The sequence below is a fragment of the Channa argus genome, chromosome 24 (genome assembly GCF_033026475.1).
Source record: "Channa argus isolate prfri chromosome 24, Channa argus male v1.0, whole genome shotgun sequence".
In the NCBI taxonomy this organism is placed as follows: Eukaryota; Metazoa; Chordata; class Actinopteri; order Anabantiformes; family Channidae; genus Channa; species Channa argus.
In genome coordinates this window covers 9,636,276-9,655,349 of record NC_090220.1, presented here as the reverse complement: position 1 = coordinate 9,655,349, position 19,074 = coordinate 9,636,276, and the positions used below count along the sequence as shown (strand labels likewise).

Below are 19,074 nucleotides of genomic sequence, written 5' to 3'. Positions count from 1 at the left end.
TCTCCGGCTGTGGTTTACTGCTGGGCAGGTGCAATTGGCAGAGGGAAGGGCCCATTTTTGAGGAGAGGGGGGCTGTTTTGTGGAAGATGTCTCACAGAGAGTTCACCAAACTTTCTCAGTAAGTTAAACAGCTGCATAGACATCACATAGTCTCTATAGTAGAGAGACTGAGGGCTCATCTCAAATTAGTGCTTGTAAACCTACTAAAGTGGTCACTTCCACTGCCGAGCCCTGTACCACTAAGGCAAGAAGTCATCACAACACATCCTATGTTACCAGCCTCAAACAACTAAATGGTGGTAAGAGAACTTGATATTAATGAGTTATCAGTGTGTTAATGTTGGCACAAGACATTGCACTTTAATAGAAACAAAGAACAGAAACCCAACTTAACCTTTGTAGCTGTATGTATCAAAATGTTCACCCTTATTGCACTGTTGACTACCATGTTAAAGGGCGACCTCACCAATTTTAATTTTACATTCTATGGCTTTAGTTTAGGCTGTAAATGTACATTAATGTACAATTCTGAACTTGCTTTCTATGGTTTTATTTTAGTGTGGAAATGTGCAATAATGCATTTAAACTTCCCTCTGACTTCCTTATAATTAAATATTTCTCTATTTCCTGCATAACTCCTCCATGTGACATCAGCCAGAGTAGTTTTTCATCATTAGGAGTTCAGATGATGTCAAATGGGGACTTCTGGAAAAGCAGGTTAACAATGATTACAAACTCCATAGTGTGAGCAACAAGATAAAATAATCTGAACTTAGGTTGCTTCAGAGAAATTTTAATGTAGGGAAATCAGAGGGAACATTAATGGCATTTATGTACATGTACTACTCAAACCTAAACCTAAAGAAGCAAGTTAAAAATCAGTGAGTGTCCTTCAAACATTATTTTACCACCTAACTTTAGTTAAAGATAAAGGATTAAATGCTAGCGAAAGAATTTGGAGCAGACACATTAAAGGTTGTCACTCTAAATGTTAATGTTTGAAACATTGGTGGGGTCAGTTCCATCCCTGCATAAACTACCATACATTATTTTCCGCCATTTATTATCTTGGTTGCTCAGTCGGATGTAAGCACTTAAATAATGTCTGTGTGCATGTATGTGTTTCACAGTCTTGTTAGCACCCACTGTATGGGTCATTATTCATGAAATGAAGTGTATAAAACACCATGGTATACAGTATACAGTCTGATGCCTTTTTTTTGGCACCTTTCAACTGTCTTTACCCTCTAGTGTGTATTGTTTTTTACATGCACTGCTAGTAACTGGTCTTTCAATATGCTGAAGCAGCACAATGTCAGTTTGTTAAGTTGACTCACTCAGATTAATGCCTAGTATAGTCATTCTGTCATTGTCAGCTCGCTGTATCAGAGTTTAACAACATAGATGTAGAGCTATAACTCAAACCTACTGTACACACTAGTGCCCAGAGTCAGTCTGCACCAAGATTGAACAACATAGGGTGGTGTTCCCTCCCCTTTCATCAGAGTTGCTGCACTGACAGGGAACTTTACTTGCCCAGTAGGACCAGTCTCAGCACTTCAGATGGATCATCCAACATGGGCCATTTTAGACCTACGTATGTGGCCTATGTTCCTGAGCTAGTTTACTCATGTCTACTGCATCCCGTACACCTTAAAAAACAAATATTTTCCCAAACACCTGAGACTGTGGAAGGACAGTCTGCAAACATTAGGCTTTAATAATTTTGATCAGTCATAGCGCGAACAGTTTTCTCTTCTCCTGAACAGTGTTTTACTTGTGACAAAATGAAGTGCATTACATTACAGATAGAAAAGCTTGTAGCCTACTGAAAAAGAGCAACTATCTGTGCAACCAATCACACTCATGGCCAAACCTGTCTGCTGATATGAGTGAAAGAATAACCAAGAAGAAGAAGAAACTAACATATGCATACATGATAGAACTAAAAAGAAAATGCTTGATGAACATTGCAGGAAAAGCACCACACTACAGTAATCTAGGGACCAAGTTCCAGACTTATTTCCACTGTGGTTCTTGATGACAGAAAATGGAAACTGCCTTTTCAGATGTTTGCTGCTGGACCGATAGCTGTAAGCAGTCAATTGGTTCACATTAGTTTCTGTCTTGTTTAGCAGGACATACCAGGACAGAGCTTCTATAAGTTTGCTATTTTGTTGATGCTTTGGTTAATGAGTGTCTTGCAATGTTGTCAGATGGAAAATAATAAAGTATGAGAGTTAGTTGAACATAATTCAAAAAACTACATATCAGAATTTAGAAATACAATACCAGTCATCATGATGATCTCATATAAGAACAACCACATGAATTTCCAGAGAAGAAAACACACATTTATTAGATGTTTGGATCCGGATCAGTGCAGATGGCTGCAGCATTAGTTTGTGACCTGTTTTTGATGAGACCAGCAGATTTTCTTCATACATACCAGTGAAATGTTAGTAGTCGAGTCAGCCTACAGTTTAAATCTAAACTGTAAGTGCCCCCATGTGGTATGTTTGATGTATTACATAAAGTTCAGTTAATATCACTTTTGTTTTGTTTTTATTTTTCTTTGCCAGTGGACCTGCCACAAGAAGCCTTGTTTTTATTTTCTTGTCAAATTTATATACTTTTAGGTCAAATTAATACATATTCTAAACAAGGTCACCATACCTCTACAAAACTATTGCTTTTTACACCGCTGCATGCACTGGGCGTTAACAGTGTTAACTTACAGTGAAGCATTTCTTTGTAAATTTTCTGTTGTTACTTTTTGTAGCTGTCAAACAGGTGACATGTCGATAGCACAGCAGGGGAAAAATAGCCTATTATAGCAATTCAACTCCTTACCATGAGTTCTCCTCCTCTGTGCAAAGCAGATTGTGTTTCTTAGCGACCAAGGCCTGAGAGGGTGAGAGCTGTTTAGTTAAGTGGTACGACACACCAAATGACCTGTCAGAGTTTGATTGGCTCATCCCAAGTTTGTGTCAAGGGTCAAATGGTATCTGGATGCAATGACAAAACTCACACACACCAAACACAAGGTTGTATGAGACTGCATGCACACACAGACAGACACACACACACACAGCTGTCATCTAATGGTATATACAGTCATTCCAGGGTGTGAAAAGCTAGAATTACATTTCAGTATCCACAAACACAACACAGTTTGTTTAATGTATTTATTTTCAACTTACCGTTTTAAAATCAGCTGCTGAAACATGTAACTTCATTTTAGTGGAGTCATAGGTGTCTGACTTCTATTTTTCAAAACAATTTTCAGAGTAGATTAAAGTTTTCTTTTGCCTTCATTGTGTAGTTGAGGCCAAGATTCAAATTTACCAGTAACTTGACCTTCCAAAGAGAGGTGTGTTTTAACTACAAGTCTTTAAGTCTTCACTGCACTCAAGTTATCTCAAATGAACTAATTGTTTGACTTTTGAAACCAGCCGGCTGCACCTTTGATGCTTTAGATGAGATACTTTCACAAAGTGAGTCCTTACCCCCCATAAATTCTTTTTTATACTGTTATAAGGTCGTTAATAATAGTGGTGAAAGGTGAAATATCAGGTTTATATATATATACACACATTTAATACTAACACTAAAGTGGCAAATGCTAAACACTACAACTATTCAAAAACATATAAAAGATAGAATAGAAATAAAAAATATGCGTGAATACATGATTAGAGGACCCTGCATCTATTTTTGCACCAAGCTTTAAGAAAGTTCACTAGACATTTCTATAGAATATTTGTGTCGTCCCTACATTCTTTTTGTTGTAGAGTTGAGTCAAAATAAACAAAGGAGAGAGGAAGTTTTTTATTTTTACCTAATGGCCCCAAGAATGTGAAGCTGGAAGGTGAATGGTTACTAGGTCAGAGTCTGGATGGGAACAGGGTCTGACAAAGGTCCTCTCCTGTCATGCCACAGGTGGTTATACATCTGAAAGTTGTTACTCTTTTATATTTAATTGACTTTCCTCTATATTTGGTTTGTTTGCCTTCTTTAGTGCAGACATTACAAGTTGCATCACATTAAAACTGTCAAAGGGTTACTGCCACAGCATTGTGGTGACTGAAATACGTTAAGTTGTGATGTGTATGTGTGTTTTCAATGATGTTAGCATAGCATAAACTTCATTTAGACACCAGGGGGCTACTTAATGAAGGGGGGCTACTGTTCTTTATGCACTGAACAATCCATGTTTGTCTTCAGGTAATAAAAACGATAGGTAACATGGAAAAGAAACAGAAACATTCCTGTTCAGAAGCGCAGAGTATGGATGGAGGGAATGAGGACTAATACTAACAACTATTACACCTGATTTATCACTGCTGACTGTCTAACACACTGTCTAAAATGTAAGGTCTAGGGGAAGCAGATTTAAAATCAGTTGCATTATTTTATCAGACAGACAGAGACGGAGAGACCCTATAACTAGCCTCAAACTGAGAGACAGTCAGAATGGTGAATAAGTGGCATCATCCAAACTTAAAAACTGGAGTGTGGAATCGGTATGTGTGGTAACTCTCTTGTGCAGCTCTAATTCCAACTGCTAGTTTCCAGTAAATGTTTATCAGCCCTGCACATTGGCTTGGAGAGAATTTACACTTTAATTTTAGGGATTCTTGCTTGGCCTTCTGCATTTCCTGCCTGGTTCAAGATCCTTTCAAAGCACTCAGCCATTATAGTGAACTGATAATTGTAGAGGTTCATATACTTTTGCGAAAAAACAGACATGTGGCACAGTCATGGCCTAAAATATCAGCACCCTTGCAATTCTGTCAGAAATTGCAACCCTTCTCTCAGAATATTGTTACAATTGCAAATGTTCTGGTATTCACATGCTTATTGTTTTGGTTTCCACTGGAACAACACAAATAATATAGGTATAGATTCAAAGGAATATGACATCATAGCACTCCTTTTGTTTGTCATATTGTTGCCATAACACACTTATTAGTTGGCTTGAGGTGAAGACTACAACAAGGCTGTTTTTCAATGCAGACAGGAGGATGAGCAGTCTAGGCTTACAGATTTCGGCATGAGTCGCTTAAAGGCTGTCTGAAAGTGACATTTGTCTACATTGAGCATTTAGCACTAATAGGTATATGTAAGAGATTAATCCCTTAAATTTTTTCATACATTTTATAAACCTTGAGAGATTATATTTAGAAACTATTGTTGCAAATGTATTGCATTTGCCCCCAACAGTTAAGTATCTGTTTTCTGTGCAGTAAAATTGACCATTTGAGTATCAAGTTAGAAAACATTGCCTTTTAAAAAGCTGTTCTCTTGTTTGATTTCTATTTGTGTCACAGCAGGGCATCAAAAGTAAATACACTGACGTAAGATCAGTTTCTGTACACAAAATGACCCCAAGTTCCTTGTGATCAAAGATGATTTTGGCAGTTTTCTCTGATTTGAAGCTGTGATATCCATTGGCATTTCAAGACTCTATTAGATCTCTAAAATTCAAACAGATAGGTGAGAGGTCAAGCGTTGAGGTTCATGTTTAAGTGTTGTTTCAGGACATACTGTAGATCTACTTGAGAAATGCCAATGAAAGTTTTATAAATCACATTTTAAACCCCAAACATTGTATATTGCTTTAATGACTCGTCATAATGAAATTAAGCAAATAGAAAAATCTGACACCACGCAAAAGAAAGAAGCATGGGCATCAGAATGAGGAACTGAGTATAGAGGTCTGTGGTTTTTTTATTGGTGCATTTTGTTCTAACCCACCATGTATCCAACCATGTCCCACAAACATCTCATCTCTTGTTACAGTACCACAGTGTGGGCAGCAGTGTGTGTACACTGCTTCTCTCTCTGCTATAAGAACATGTTGTTGGTGCTGCACTGAGCTCGGTTGAGGTATTATTCTCCATCACTGTTGAGTTGCCGCTGGTAAATGAAATGATCCTGCCAACACACATTCTAAAGCATCACAAAGAGACCATGTGATGGGAGGACTGCATAGTCAAGAAAAATTTAGAGTTAGGAAGGAATTCCTCTTACATGTTTTCAGTAACTTTCAGCTTTCAGATTAGGTTTGGAAGGTTTGCATCAATTGTGTTTCTTTACTTTCTTTGCGCTCATCTTACTTTTCTGAACTGCTGGAGAAGAATCTTGAAGAGAGGCAGAAAATATTGTGCCAGTGTAACAGTAATAAAGTCTGAAAGCCTTGTGTTGTGAGGGGCTGATACTGTATTAGCCCATGTGTTTTTAGAACTTAATTAATAGATGAAGGCTCAGAATGTACATGCTCTTCAATGCTGTAGCCCCTCAGATTTTACAGTTTTAAAGCTGCATCCACTGCTTATGTGGGCACTTTTCTGCAGAATCCTTCAGTAAAACAGCACCCTTTATATTACTGGCTTTCAAGGTACCAGATAACAAATGGGCCAATATTCACTTTGTTACTAATGCTAGTTCAGCTTTAAAAACATATTTCACCTTAGCTTATCCAGTAACTTAGCGCGTACTTGGCATATAAATAATATTTACTTGTGAAGCTGTAGGTGAAGAATAGTCAGTAAAGCTTTTCAATTTCCATTCCCAGCTTTAACTTCCTAGTTCTTCCTACTGTTACAGTGTATGAATTTGTAGTTTTGTAGTACAGGCTCTTGTTGCCAATTCCCAGTAGCACCAACCATCAATTGTTTCTGCCTGAAGGTGTGGATGCTGTCAAGCAGCACTGCCATTTCTCTCCCTCTATCTCACTCAGCTCTCCTCTCTCCCTCCCTTCCTCTTTTCCTCTTACTCATCCAGTATCTCACTCTATTTCCCCCCTTCCCCCCTCTCCTTTGTGTCCATCTTTCTCTCTCTCATTTATTCCTCTCCCACTCCAGAAGCTCTGTCACATATACAGTCACTCACACACATGCACACACACCCTCTGTAGCCTGTACAGCTACAGCAGCCAGCCAGCCAGATAGTCATTCATCATTCATTTTGCCAGAGTGAGCAACTCATACATGAGGCAGAAGTGTGTCTGTTCCAGTGAACCTACTGAAGAGGAATAAAAAGCAGCAAAAGACAAAGTGGTAAAGTAAGCAGAGGTTAGTGTTCTGTGAAGGCAGCATGACTGTTTATCTGCGCAAACAGCAGAGTTGCTTTTCAGACGTGGAAGGAAGGAGAGACTGTGGGAATGTGGCATGTTCCTTCAGCAGCCGTCGGCACGTCAACCAACACCACCTTCACCCGTGCCATCGGTACCATTATGGATCTGTCCCTGGCAGTGCCACCCTTCCTCGAAGTGGGGGTCAGATGGGAGCCTGGCATTTGGACAACATAACCTTCAGGAGCCCCAGCCGCTTGGCAGCAGTACAAGCCAAGGGGGGGAGCTGTGACCTATGGCCCTCTGAGTGTGGGTGCAGCCACAGCTGGAGGGAGTCTTTTCAGGTAAAATGTTGGTACCATAAGTAATATGAGAAAACCATGAGGAACAGCCAGCTGTTGAACAGATTTGACTTGTGTAGAGTTCATCCAGGATGTGTGATGTAGTAGACACCTCTGCTGTGTTACTAATGATGGAAAGAAATGTTGGACATTATATATTATATAATTTTATTTAGTTTTTATTATTTTTGAATATTGAAGTTTTGGGCTATGTTATGCATTATGATGGAGAAATTAATTTATTTTTTATCTAGCAGCTTGAAAGGGGTCTTTATTTAAACCTGTCACTAGTGCACCTAAACAAATTGTGTTAGATTTAGTTTCACTATATATTAGTTTTAATTGAGAATTTTAAACCTCAGTCAGCAGAAAATGCAGAGATCACCAGAGTCAGTAAATATTTTGCCTTCCTCCCTGTTTTAGGCTTTTTAATACACTATAGAAATATTTTAGTGATGCGATAATGGCAGTGATAGTCTCGTGTTATCCTTCGTTCAAAGACTACCTAGCATTCTGTATAGTTGCTCTTTTTTTACATCATAGCCAGAAATTACTTGTGATATACAGTATGATTTGTGTTCGGTGACTAACAAACTCTGTGTGTTTTGTCCCTAAGAAGTATTGACTTAAAGGATTGTGTCAGTTTTAGTGATGTTTAGAGGTTTGTGCAAGTAATGTACAATACAAAAACATCAGTGCTTATCTCCTGTCTCCCGGTAATTACGTCAACACAAATAGATTTTTGTAGGTAGCACTTTGTACTTTGTTTTATAAGTGCTTTAAAAATAAAGCTGTAATAATAATAATAATAATATAATTGTGAATTGAATTATATATTCTTATATATAATAATAATAATATCTGATCATCCATATTTTTTAGACATTTAGCAGTTGGTTAAGGTAAGGTAGGAAAAGAGTTGGCTCAGACACAGCTAGTGGGAGGTAACGGGAAATTCATCATGCACCTGAGGGAAAGGCAGCACAGGGAAATTGCAATGGGGTAGCTGCCAACATGACCTGCTCTCTAGCTATTGCACTGCTTTTAAATTATGTCGAGCTGGACACTCAGGTCACTCTGACTGGTCTGCAGCCTTACATTCTTCACCTCTGTCTACCACAGCAATAGAACCACCAGGTGCTTTTAATGTTGTGACTGATCAACGTATCTTCAGACCAAAAACGAAATGTGTTTCAAATGCCTGTTGTGGTAGTAATACTGATAAACTAGCTATGTTTTTATTGGAACTATAAATCTTGAGAATCTAAATTCACTGGCAATATATAACATTTTCTTTGTCATGTAAAAACAAAGGCAACATCTGCCATCTCATTGTCATATTTGTCATGTTGTTATTTTATTTTGGTCTACATGAAGAGATTCATTATGCCCATTATGCATTCATAAATGTTACTTGCGCTAACCAGATATATGAACCACTGGCCTCATAGATTTAGACACCTTTTAGATTTTCTTACTCCTGAAGATGAGCTCATCACAGAGCAGCAATGAAATCTACAGTGTTATTTTAAATAATGGCAAAATGAAAATGTATAATTCTGTGTCTTAAAATATGATATTAACCTTGGTGTAATTTAACAAATCATAGTGTTGCCGTGCGGATGGACCACTGGCTCAATGTGCTGTTGGAAGCTGATTACAAGGCCATGTTAGAAAGCCTTAAAGAACAGGGAAATAAGCCTCTGTGCAGATAAGCATGCCATTTATATGCTCAGCTGAGTGCCTCTCAGGGGTCTGTGTGCGTTTTATTGCCACTTCATAGTGGCAGCAGTATCCATGTTATGTCAGACTAGAGTGCAAATGGTGCAAAGAAATGAAAATGTATAAAAGTTCTTCTACAATAATTATATGTTTAGCATTGTCTTTGTTAAGCATTTTTAATTTCTCTTTAACGAAAGTGGAGAAAACCTGGTTTCCTGTGCATCAATGTGCTGTATAGTATATAAGCTTAGCCTTCTCTGAAGCGTTTGCATCCTTTGTGCAATTGTGGGAGAAGTAACAGGCAATGGTCAGCAGAAGCATTCAGTGACACAAATAACATTGGCAGATCCTCATGAGTGTTAATAGCTGCAAGTGGCTATAATTTTGTAAACATTACCTCCATCATGCAGACCTAGAGCATACAGTTAATGCCCAGGCAGGAGCTATGCTTCTGGTCATTCACTAACCACAGGATCAGCAGTTTGAGCCACGTCTCTTCTGGCCTACATGTAGATGGGCAATATGCTGAATATTCTCTTGTTTTGTGTATGTTCACTTATAAAGTAAGTCACTTTGGATAAATTCCAAATGACTTAATATAAATGTATTGATGCATGTGACGGGCAAGTTGCTCAGGTGTGAGCAAACATTTGGTACATAAACAAATGTGTTTTTGATTTTTGCCTCTAACTGAGAGTAAAAGGAATATATAATGTTGGCTGCATTTGCCGTTGTAGTGTGTTATTTTTGAAGTGCTGTTCACGCTCCCTTAGGACTACTGTGAATTCATTCATATGATTAGTGTCTGTGCATGGCAAACAGAAGCGTTATTCCCACTTATCATCCCTCTCACAAACAGTTTTCCTTCAGTCAGTCAGTTTCTGACTTTGCAAAGCTGCAGAGTAGCCAACTGTAATCTTTCTCTTTCTGTTGAATTCACAGTGAGTGATTCTCGCTGCCTGACTCTATGATGTTTGCTCACAATTCACAATCTTATTTAAATAAGACACGGTATTTCAAAATTAATTAAAATGAAAATGTTTTTGAACATTGTATGCTAATAAGCTAACACATAAATGTACCAAACTTAACACAAATGTATGGGTGTAAATTACTGCATTAAATACACAGTCAGCTCAGTAGAACTTCTCTTTCCAAGAAGAAAAAAATATCAAACAACATTGCTGCATTGTTTGTGTTATTCAGCCTTATATAAGCCAGCTATAACTCAATAATGAGATTGTCTATATTAATCGTAAAATAAATAATTTTTTATGTTTCCATGGTACTGAGAAAAGATCAGAAAGATAACTGGAGCAGCAGCAGTCTTAAACAAAGCAGACAACCCAAAAAAAACCTAATGAATTTAACAGTCTTATTCTTATGTAAAATATCTTAGTTTGGTATAGATCTAATATTTATTCACCAATCTACAAATGTACTGATTAATTGATTTAAGGTCACTTGGGAAGAAGAATCAGACCATGTGTGAAAACATGTTGATGGAACAATTTGAGTGATAGGCACAATACAATATTCATGTGACTTCACTTGATTGTAATTAGCTTTTAATTAACCATTTGGAGTGACAAGATAATTTTACTATTCACAGGAAGGATCACAGCATTTTTCTTTTTCTTTCAGTTTGAGGGTTTGGTTCCTTTTTGTTTGTTGGTGTTTATTTAACCCTTTCCTTTCCAAAATGAATTATGTTTATATTTGGTGTACAATATGTACTATAGATAGAAAAGATAAGGAAACAAAATGTATAAGTGAAAAAATATATACTCTAATGTCCCTAAAATGATCCATATAAGAGAAAAGCCATATACGCACACACCAACGCGCGCACACACACACACACACACACACACACACACACACACACATACTTGTTTACCTCCCTTGCGGGGCCCGCTAGTGTTTTACCCACTGGTAGGGTCCACCCTATCCAGTGGTTCTACACCGCTATAAAAAATCACACAAATCTAAAAAAAAATTAGAATTAAAAATATCACTTTTAAATCACAGAATATAAAACTTAATTTTTCATGCCCGTTTTTTTGTTGCTTGTGGGGTCTCTTTCTAACGGTCAGTATTTATGAGATCCACCTTCACACACACATGCATATTTCCAGTTTACGTATCTTAGCAGGGAACAAAATCTTCATCTGGAGAAATTAGTTCTGTTATTTTTCCTTTACCTTGTTTTTAAAGAAAATGCAGGGCAGTATCAGGGATTTATATTCTACTTTACATTCTCTCTATTCCACATCTGTTATTCCTTTACACCAAACATTTCACATTTTGCCATTTCAAGTTAATGAAAGATAAGAGCATTATGAAGACGACGATATTAGAATACTCAAACTTGAATCTCTTCTCAATTACCAAACCACGCGGTATAGGGATTTTCCCTTTTATTTCTGCAGTTTGCTGTTTTACACAAAACATTTCAGAAAAAAAAAAAAAAAACTCAAGGATTTGAGCTTATGGAGCACATATTAACATAGCTGGATGCAAAAACTTGCATCCAACTTATTTTGAAAGAGCAAAAATTGGCTTATACAAATCAAATGTTAATCACTTTATTACCATTTTTACCATTTCAAAATAAGGGAATGTAAACTTCTGCTTTTGCATAATGAGAAAAAACAAAAGAGACTGCAGAACAGAGGACACCAGCTGTAAACCAATAACATAGCCATACTCTTGAACTAAAATTCTGTATGTGTGTGTAGTGTGTTCTTGCTTCATAAATGAAAAATATTTGAGATCTGTAGGGTAGTGGGAAGAATTTTGTGATAAAATGTCATAGCTGAACAGACACCAAAGAGGGCATGGTGAAGGAACTGAGAAAAACATGATTACCTTCAAACAGGCATCAACAGAAAGTATAGAACAAAGGACCAGCCTTGTGTTTCTACCCATTCATTAAAGCTCTTCTACTGTACCTTTCTTCTCATGGTAGTAATTCGATTTTTTATGAAGTATTTAACTGCTTTCCAGTCTCGGTTTCCCAGAGCTTGAGGTTCTGCAGCAATGCAACGTTCACAGTCCACCTTACCTGGAACTTGTTTCATCACTATACATTTTCGTAAATGCTTTTCTACTGCAGCACATTCCTCTGGTGTCCAGCTTCTTTTCACTGCAGTTTGATTACCTAAATGTGCATAAGAAGATCATATTATATTTTAGATTTAAAAACTTCAAATCTTAACCTGAAAGGAAACACAACTAGATTAATCACATATTCACTGCAGTACTGAATTGGTTCAAAGGCCATAAAGGACTCCTCCACAGTCATTCAGTTTTGGGAAAGACTATGTTAAACCCAAACTACTGTATACTTACAGACCTCCAAATGGGGACATTATACCCCCTACACACAGAAACCATGTATGATGTGTATCATCTTCCTCTCCATCCCCCATCTCGCACATATCCATTCTTCACTCCACGAGTAAACTGATTGTGCACCCTTCAAAGCCTTCCATAGTTAATGCAATTGTTACCTAGAGATTTAAAGTTCATATACTTCACTTAATGCCCAACTCCACATTGGTTATAAACAAGACCAAAATACTACGTCACTGAAGTGGGTGATGCCCACGGATGCCCTTCAATGACCTGCATTTTTTGAGCAGTGCACTTTAAACGTTTTGTGATGGTGATGTCCTAGTCTAGTAATATCTGCTTGTGTACTAACTGGAAGTGCTGGTAAGAAACTTGGAAATCGAAAGGGCCTGCTGGTCCAAGAAGGAACCACTATTCTAAGCTGACCTCTCTTTTTAGCCAACTTCCTCTGGATTTGGCCACTTGATGAGGAGGTACATTCTTGTAGGGATGTCACACTGACCTCATTCTCTGAAACCAGTGCCATACTGGTATCTGTGTACAGAAAATAAAGAGTTAGATATGCAAGATTAATAGATCAATCAATAGATTTACATTGCTCAAAAGAATAGCTAGTATAAATTAATATAATTTAATATGGCAAGTGTGTCTCTTAATGATGAGCTAACTCCATGATGGTACCTTCTTGATGGGATGCCACACTGTCCACATGTTTGGTCCCCTGTTCTTCTGGAATACCGTAATCTGGGTACAGTAAAAAAAAAATTACTACAAGTACTTAAGACAGTTATTTAGAACTAACATATGAAGTAGCTATTAGTAAAGCTGACTGGAGCTATCATGCATAACTGATCATGTGGGATTGACAATTTCTATTTCTCCATTTTGCCATGGTTTTGTGTGCTGTGCTAAATCAAATTTACATGTTAGCAACCTACAAGGGTTAAAAAGTCTGGTTCTGCATGAAGGGGTGAGATTTGCACATGCCCAGACCACTCCTATATTGTATAAGTTTGAAAGATAATGTGAAATTACTCATTGTTCCTCTTTAATTTTGGTGCAGTTGTTTGCTAATTGGGGTGGGAGAATAATTTTGTGGTCAAATCCTTCAAGCAGCAGGTCCACAGCTTAAACACCAAAATATTGAGCACACAAACAGTACTACATACCAACTAACCGCTCACTCTTCATTTGATAAAAGCTAAACAAATGTGATTTAATGTAATCTATATATAACAAAACTATGACGACAGTTACAGCATAACAAATATAGAAGCACTGCTGCTGAGATTAACATAGAAATTACTTTATTTTGTTAATTACTAATGATACTATAAGTTTATATTTTTTAGCTTAATTTTCTCAACAGGTTGGATTTCCATATCCCACACCTAGAGAAGCTCAGTTGGACTACACAGAAAATGCAACTTGATATATGGGCAAAAATAAATAATTAAAACAGGCTTGGATCCACACTACTTTATAGTTGTAAGTTGTAAGAATTCTTTTGAACTTTGGAATATGTGTGAAAAGCTTTTTGACTTCACTAGAACTGCACCCCTACAGGGAGTTTACAGCTTTTTTCTATTGAGTGGAAAACAGCGGTGCCTTAATATTAATTCCCACTGACAGTTTCCCATGATTAAAAACTTGATAAGGACACCCCAAACAAAAGAATTCTCATATGTACTATTTTACATTATAGAAAATAGATGCTGGCTTTAAAAAAATAGCAAAATTATTCCTAAATGTGGTCAATAGCTACAGAAACCTGCCAGCATTTAATCGTCCAAACAAAATCCACATGCACTAGTCAAAAGTATTCATATCCATTGAGAGATCATTCATTCCAACCACTTAAGATAAAACAACATACATACCTTCTATGTCCTCTTGTGAACACTCCTCCATGTCAACAGTTTCTAAAATGTTAATTGATAAAATGAATTGGAAAGCTGAAAACTGATGTGATCAAGAGTGTAACAAAGTACTGCATAAATTGCTGACTGTAGATAAAGTTAATCTACAAAACTCGCCCTTTTCATAAGTCAATTAGTTATAGTGAAACATTTAAAAGTAGGATTAGACAGAAATTGTCCTTTTTAAATGTTTCTTTTTTTTACATTGACATATAATAAGTCTTAATACCATTCACATCAAGGTGAATTTCATCCAGACTCTTCCCTTTGTACTCTCCTAGCCGTCCCTGTTCCATTGCCAGGAGAACTTTACTTATTTTTGCTAGCTGTAGGGTGCCCTCTGGAAGACGGTAGTGCTTTCTGTGTACTTCAATGTTATGCCCAAGAAAATCTGCCAACTGGTCAAGTTCTGTAGTCTTGAGATTGAGAACGGTGGATAGGGTAGCAATGTGTTTCCTGAGTTTTGTTGAGGTTAGTGCTTTGGGAGTTTTTATGTCATCACATTCATTCACAAATTGTCTAATGCAGTCTGAACCCCTGAGGTAATGGACAGATTGTGGTAATGCAAACAAGTATCCATTTTCATTAAACACTCCACATTCTTCTCGCTTTTCAGTCAGAGTATCAAGTGATTCTCTCATGTCTGGAGTGAGGAGAACAGGAACTTTCCTTCCTCTCTTTCCTACTATGGTTATCCGAATAAAATGTTTGCAAAGCTTCTGCTCGAGTGCTGTAAGGGCCAAGTTAACATCTTCATGTGTTTCTGATGTGTCTCTTGATAAGTACACTGACAAAGGCATTCTGGATACCTCTCCTGCTCTCCGGCGGTTAAAGAGAATAACTTGTGCCAGTGTCACTCTAGCAAGGTCTTTCCAGTTTGAGGGTGAAGGCTCTTCTTTCAGGGCATTCAATTGTTTCCGCTGTTTTCCAGACAAGTAGCAATGAAGATTCTGGACATCCTGTGTGAATGGTAGAAGTTGAGGAGAATTCCACTTGGTCTGGTCAAGCTGGGTTAGTGCTTGGCTTGCAATGTCAAATTTCCAACTCTCTTGGTATAGCTGTGCAAAATCCTCAGCATCCTTGATAGTTTGTTTATCTTTGTTCTTTAATCCTTCAGACTTGAGAAACATGGCCAAAGAATGCAAGCTGTGTCCCACTTTGCGAGCAAGAGATGGACGTTGATATCTGCCAGTTTCATCACTAAATCCAGCCAGGCATCTTGCAGCAGTGACAACATGATTGTACTTTTCAGGTTTTATAAGATCTTTGATAGTCTTCACAAGTGCAATCTTTTTTGCTTCCAATAGCAGTCTACCAAGCTCTCTCAGCTTTTGTCGAATGTACTGATGTTGGCTGATTACCTTCTCATTCTTCATAAACAGCCTGTAACCATACTGTAGAATGCAGTTGTCTTCTTTAACTGCTACTGCAATCTTGTCTTGATTCATATCACTTAAGAACTTCCAGTATGCTTCACTTAATCCAGGTGGAACAGGTTCAGCAAAAGCACACAATGCCTGGACTCTTGTTTTTCCTGGTTTAGATGGCTTCCCCTGAGGCTTGAACCTGCAGACCTTGAAATGTCGCCACATCACTGTTTTTGTGAACAATCCATAGCAGTACACACAATGTGTATATTCCTGTCCTTCTTTTCTTTTCTTTGGTTGTTTCCATGGGATGAGTTTGCCTTTGTGGCTCTCCAAAACTTCAGTGTTGTGCTCAAAGTTCCCCTTATTTCGGATATAATCTAATTGCAGTCGCCTTTCTTTTGAGTTCTTTGGCAAACTAAAAGCTTTGGCAACATCAATCATATTTTTGTGTTTACGCATCAAATGTCTTGACATTTTCTGAACTACTTGTCCACAGTACAAGCACTGATGTTTTTTATTATATCTCCTTGACCCATCCTCCTTTTTCAAAACTGGATTAACAAAAACAGATGGCTCTTCAAGGAGTGCAGTTTCATCCTCATTTGCATCAGCTGTGCCTTCAGGAAATCTTTGTGTGGAATCACAACTTGCAACAACTATGTTTCTGCTCTGACTAGACTCAGACTGGGTCTGACTAGAAGACTTGCTTCTTCTCTGACTAGTAGATCCAATGTTGTTCTCTCTCTTTTTTTCAAGGGATAATTCCAAGCTACCATCACTGTCTGTGCTTTCTTCCCTGGGATTTGGAATATACTCCTCTTCGCTTGCTCCACTTGCTTCATCTGATTGTATAAGACTATCTTCAATCTTTTAAAGAAAAAAAAATGTTGTTAATATCTTTCCCTACAAATTATTGTGTTATTGTGACAACTTGGCTACACTTTTGTCAACTGCCTGTTAGAATAGTATACTCTCTATAGGGGCATTAAGTGAAATTACTTTCATTCAAAGTAAATTCACAAATTTGAGATATGTTAAACTATTGGGACAAAAAAAATTGCAAACTATTTGAATCTACAGCATAAAACTGCGCAGGCGTAGTTTAAAAAATGACTTCTCCGGTAAAAGTGCAAAAGTGTTTAAATTATGCAAACATATTCACAAAGGCACAATATTATAATTCTGAGTTTGAATTGCACTGCCCACTAACTAATAGCATTAAAGGGTAAGATAAAAAATAAAATAGACTTACAGGATGGCAACACCTTCTTCTTGGCCTTTGGAAAGCCTTTTTAGATTGTGATGATGAAGGACACTCTGTGCTGTCATCACTTGAATCATAGAGTGCATCAGAAAAATGTGGTATTCTATTCATCTGCAAAAACAGTTATGTTAAATAAAAATCATTACAGGGGAAATGCTTGGAAATTGCCTTATCCACTTAGTTGGTATTAACAGAACTGACACGATATTGTGTCAGAGACATACCAGAATGCTTTTTGTTCTTCTAAGCTTAGGAACAGCATTATCCTCATTATCAGTTTCATCCACTACAGTCTCACTCTTTGAATCTTGGAGAAAATCAGAATGATCTGGTACACTATCCTGCAAAATGGGTGTAATGTTAAGGTATGGCAATCAATTTTTGTTAATATTTTATAAAAATCAATCACAGGACAAGGATTTTAACACTTATATGAACATTTTACTGGAATTTAAGACATACCAGAATGTTTTCTGTAATTTTGTTAATTTGGATGACTGTATGAGAGCCATCGTTTATATAGCCTTCGTCTGTATCATCAGTTTCAGAATAGTCCACTAGGGAAAAACTATTAACAGTGAAAACCTAAATGTAATAAAACAAATAATTAGAAAGGAAAAAAATATTTTAAAAAAGTAGAATAGACAAAAAACAATCATCTAAATTAGCACGTTAGTTATATTTAGGACACAGCTACAGGCATCAACAAGTCTCGCAAAACAACATAGAGGCTGACATGAATTACATTAAAAATATAATTTTAAAAATGCATCAAATAAATACGTGTTGCATTATATATACTTTAATTTTGATACCAACTGCTATTGAGCCAATTGAATAAAATTACAAAGAGTTGGAATTCATCTCTTCATAAGAGAATTACACAAAGTACAGGTCAACAAAAGTGATTTGTAACTAATGGCTAGTGTGACTAGTGACTGCACCTGGATTAAGTGAACTTGAGGATCCCGGGAGGGAAAGACTAGAAACTCATGCATATGACCAAATGCATCTCTCAGATTAACAGGGTGCATAAGAACTAGAAAAAAATTGTATTTACTCTTTTACCTCAACCACATGCACTCATGGTACCCAAACAGTAATCCTGACTCAAAAGCTGTTTTGAAAGAGCAGTGAACAAGTCCCTATCTTCATATGAGAATTACACAAAGTACAGGTGAACAAAGAAGGTATGTGAATAGTGTGTGCATTACTTTATTACCTGTGTGCTGGGATCATTTTTGTTTGAATCCTCACACGTAGGATGATCTATAGGAGATGTATCAGTCTCAACTGCCAAAGTAGGAGTCTGCTTGTTTTCCACCTGGTATTCAGACCAAAATCAAAAGCACATCAAGAACTGCCAGACATTGGTTATTTACAGATTCACAAGTTGTCTAAGATAGCTCAGCTGTCAGCTATTTCTAAAATAGCATTTAGCATAAAGAAATAACCACATGCTATGGCCTTTCTGCATGACTGACAACAGTATAGAAGTGGATGCAATGGATAACATTCAAAATACCTTCTGAAGACATGAAGCCCCTAAAGAGGTGTAGCATTATAACTATAATAACTTGAGGTTTGACCCTGGCAGGTATTAAGGCAATGATGTAAAATAACTATAAGTTAGATCCATACGGGAGGACCCCATAAGGGGAGAAACTATTAAATTCTGAGTGTGTGAGATTCACAGATTAATTGAGGGCCCCATAAGTGGAAGACTAGAAACACAAGCGAATGAGCATATGAGTCACTTAGGTTAACTGGATGCAGGAGGGCCCCATGAGGGAAAGACTAGGAAGATTTGTCAGGTTTACTCTTATCCATCAAAAAGCTTTTTTGGAAGAGCAGTGAACAAGTCCCTATCTTCATATGAGAATTACACAAAGTACAGGTGAACAAAGAAAGTATGTGACTAAGTGTGTGCATTGCTTTATTACCTGTGTGCTGGGATCATCTTTGTTTGAATCCTCACACGTAGGATGATCTATAGGGGATGTATCGGTCTCAACTGCCAAAG

At 37.3% G+C, this 19,074-nt stretch overlaps 3 protein-coding genes across 35 annotated transcripts in view; 1 reads left to right on the top strand and 2 right to left on the bottom strand.

Annotated features, from left to right (window-relative positions):
* dlg2 (discs, large homolog 2 (Drosophila)) overlaps positions 1-19,074 on the top strand; it is a 232,740-nt gene that overhangs the window by 156,598 nt on the left and 57,068 nt on the right. The window contains exon 1 of one of the 30 annotated variants that reach the window (XM_067494178.1): positions 6,068-7,422. The exons of the other annotated variants lie outside the window; for them this stretch is intronic. Within the exon in view, the coding sequence (XP_067350279.1) occupies positions 7,102-7,422 (321 nt within the window). The 5' untranslated portion in view covers positions 6,068-7,101. Of the gene's footprint in view, positions 1-6,067; positions 7,423-19,074 lie in introns of those variants that run through there. 30 annotated transcript variants of the gene reach the window in all.
* On the bottom strand, positions 10,885-15,684 carry LOC137108964 (uncharacterized). Of its 4 annotated transcripts, XR_010912256.1 has the most exons (6): positions 14,647-15,684; positions 14,379-14,420; positions 13,180-13,242; positions 13,001-13,032; positions 12,496-12,656; positions 12,182-12,304 (listed from the first exon to the last, which is right to left on the bottom strand). XR_010912256.1 is itself a non-coding variant. In XM_067494185.1 (5 exons), exons 1-5 carry the CDS (start codon positions 15,545-15,547, stop codon positions 12,087-12,089), a joined length of 1,332 nt encoding a protein of 443 aa, XP_067350286.1. In that variant the 5' UTR covers positions 15,548-15,684; the 3' UTR covers positions 10,885-12,086. The 4 variants fall into 4 exon arrangements, 3 of the variants coding, with proteins under 3 accessions (XP_067350286.1, XP_067350288.1, XP_067350287.1); XM_067494185.1 differs by lacking the exon at positions 12,496-12,656 and having other exon boundaries at positions 10,885-12,304; positions 12,925-13,032; XM_067494187.1 differs by lacking the exon at positions 12,496-12,656 and having other exon boundaries at positions 12,152-12,304.
* LOC137109072 (uncharacterized) lies at positions 15,618-18,369 on the bottom strand. Its single transcript, XM_067494447.1, has 6 exons — positions 18,274-18,369; positions 17,514-17,636; positions 17,276-17,392; positions 17,040-17,162; positions 15,698-16,654; positions 15,618-15,635 (listed from the first exon to the last, which is right to left on the bottom strand). The coding sequence occupies exons 4-6, from the start codon at positions 17,160-17,162 to the stop codon at positions 15,618-15,620; spliced, it is 1,098 nt and encodes a 365-aa protein (XP_067350548.1). The 5' UTR covers positions 17,276-17,392; positions 17,514-17,636; positions 18,274-18,369.

Coding starts and splice junctions, on each gene's coding strand:
- LOC137108964 (XM_067494185.1), bottom strand. CDS start 15,547: ATGTTTCTCAAGTCTGAAGGATTAAAGAACAAAGATAAACAAACTATC. Junction 13,243..14,378: donor TTCACAAGAGGACATAGAAG/GTATGTATGTTG, acceptor TACTGTACCCAG/ATTACGGTATTCCAGAAGAA. Junction 12,305..12,924: donor GAAGTTGGCTAAAAAGAGAG/GTCAGCTTAGAA, acceptor ATGCACATTTAG/GTAATCAAACTGCAGTGAAA.
- LOC137109072 (XM_067494447.1), bottom strand. CDS start 17,162: ATGAATAGAATACCACATTTTTCTGATGCACTCTATGATTCAAGTGAT. Junction 16,655..17,039: donor GAAGAAGGTGTTGCCATCCT/GTAAGTCTATTT, acceptor TTTCTTTAAAAG/ATTGAAGATAGTCTTATACA.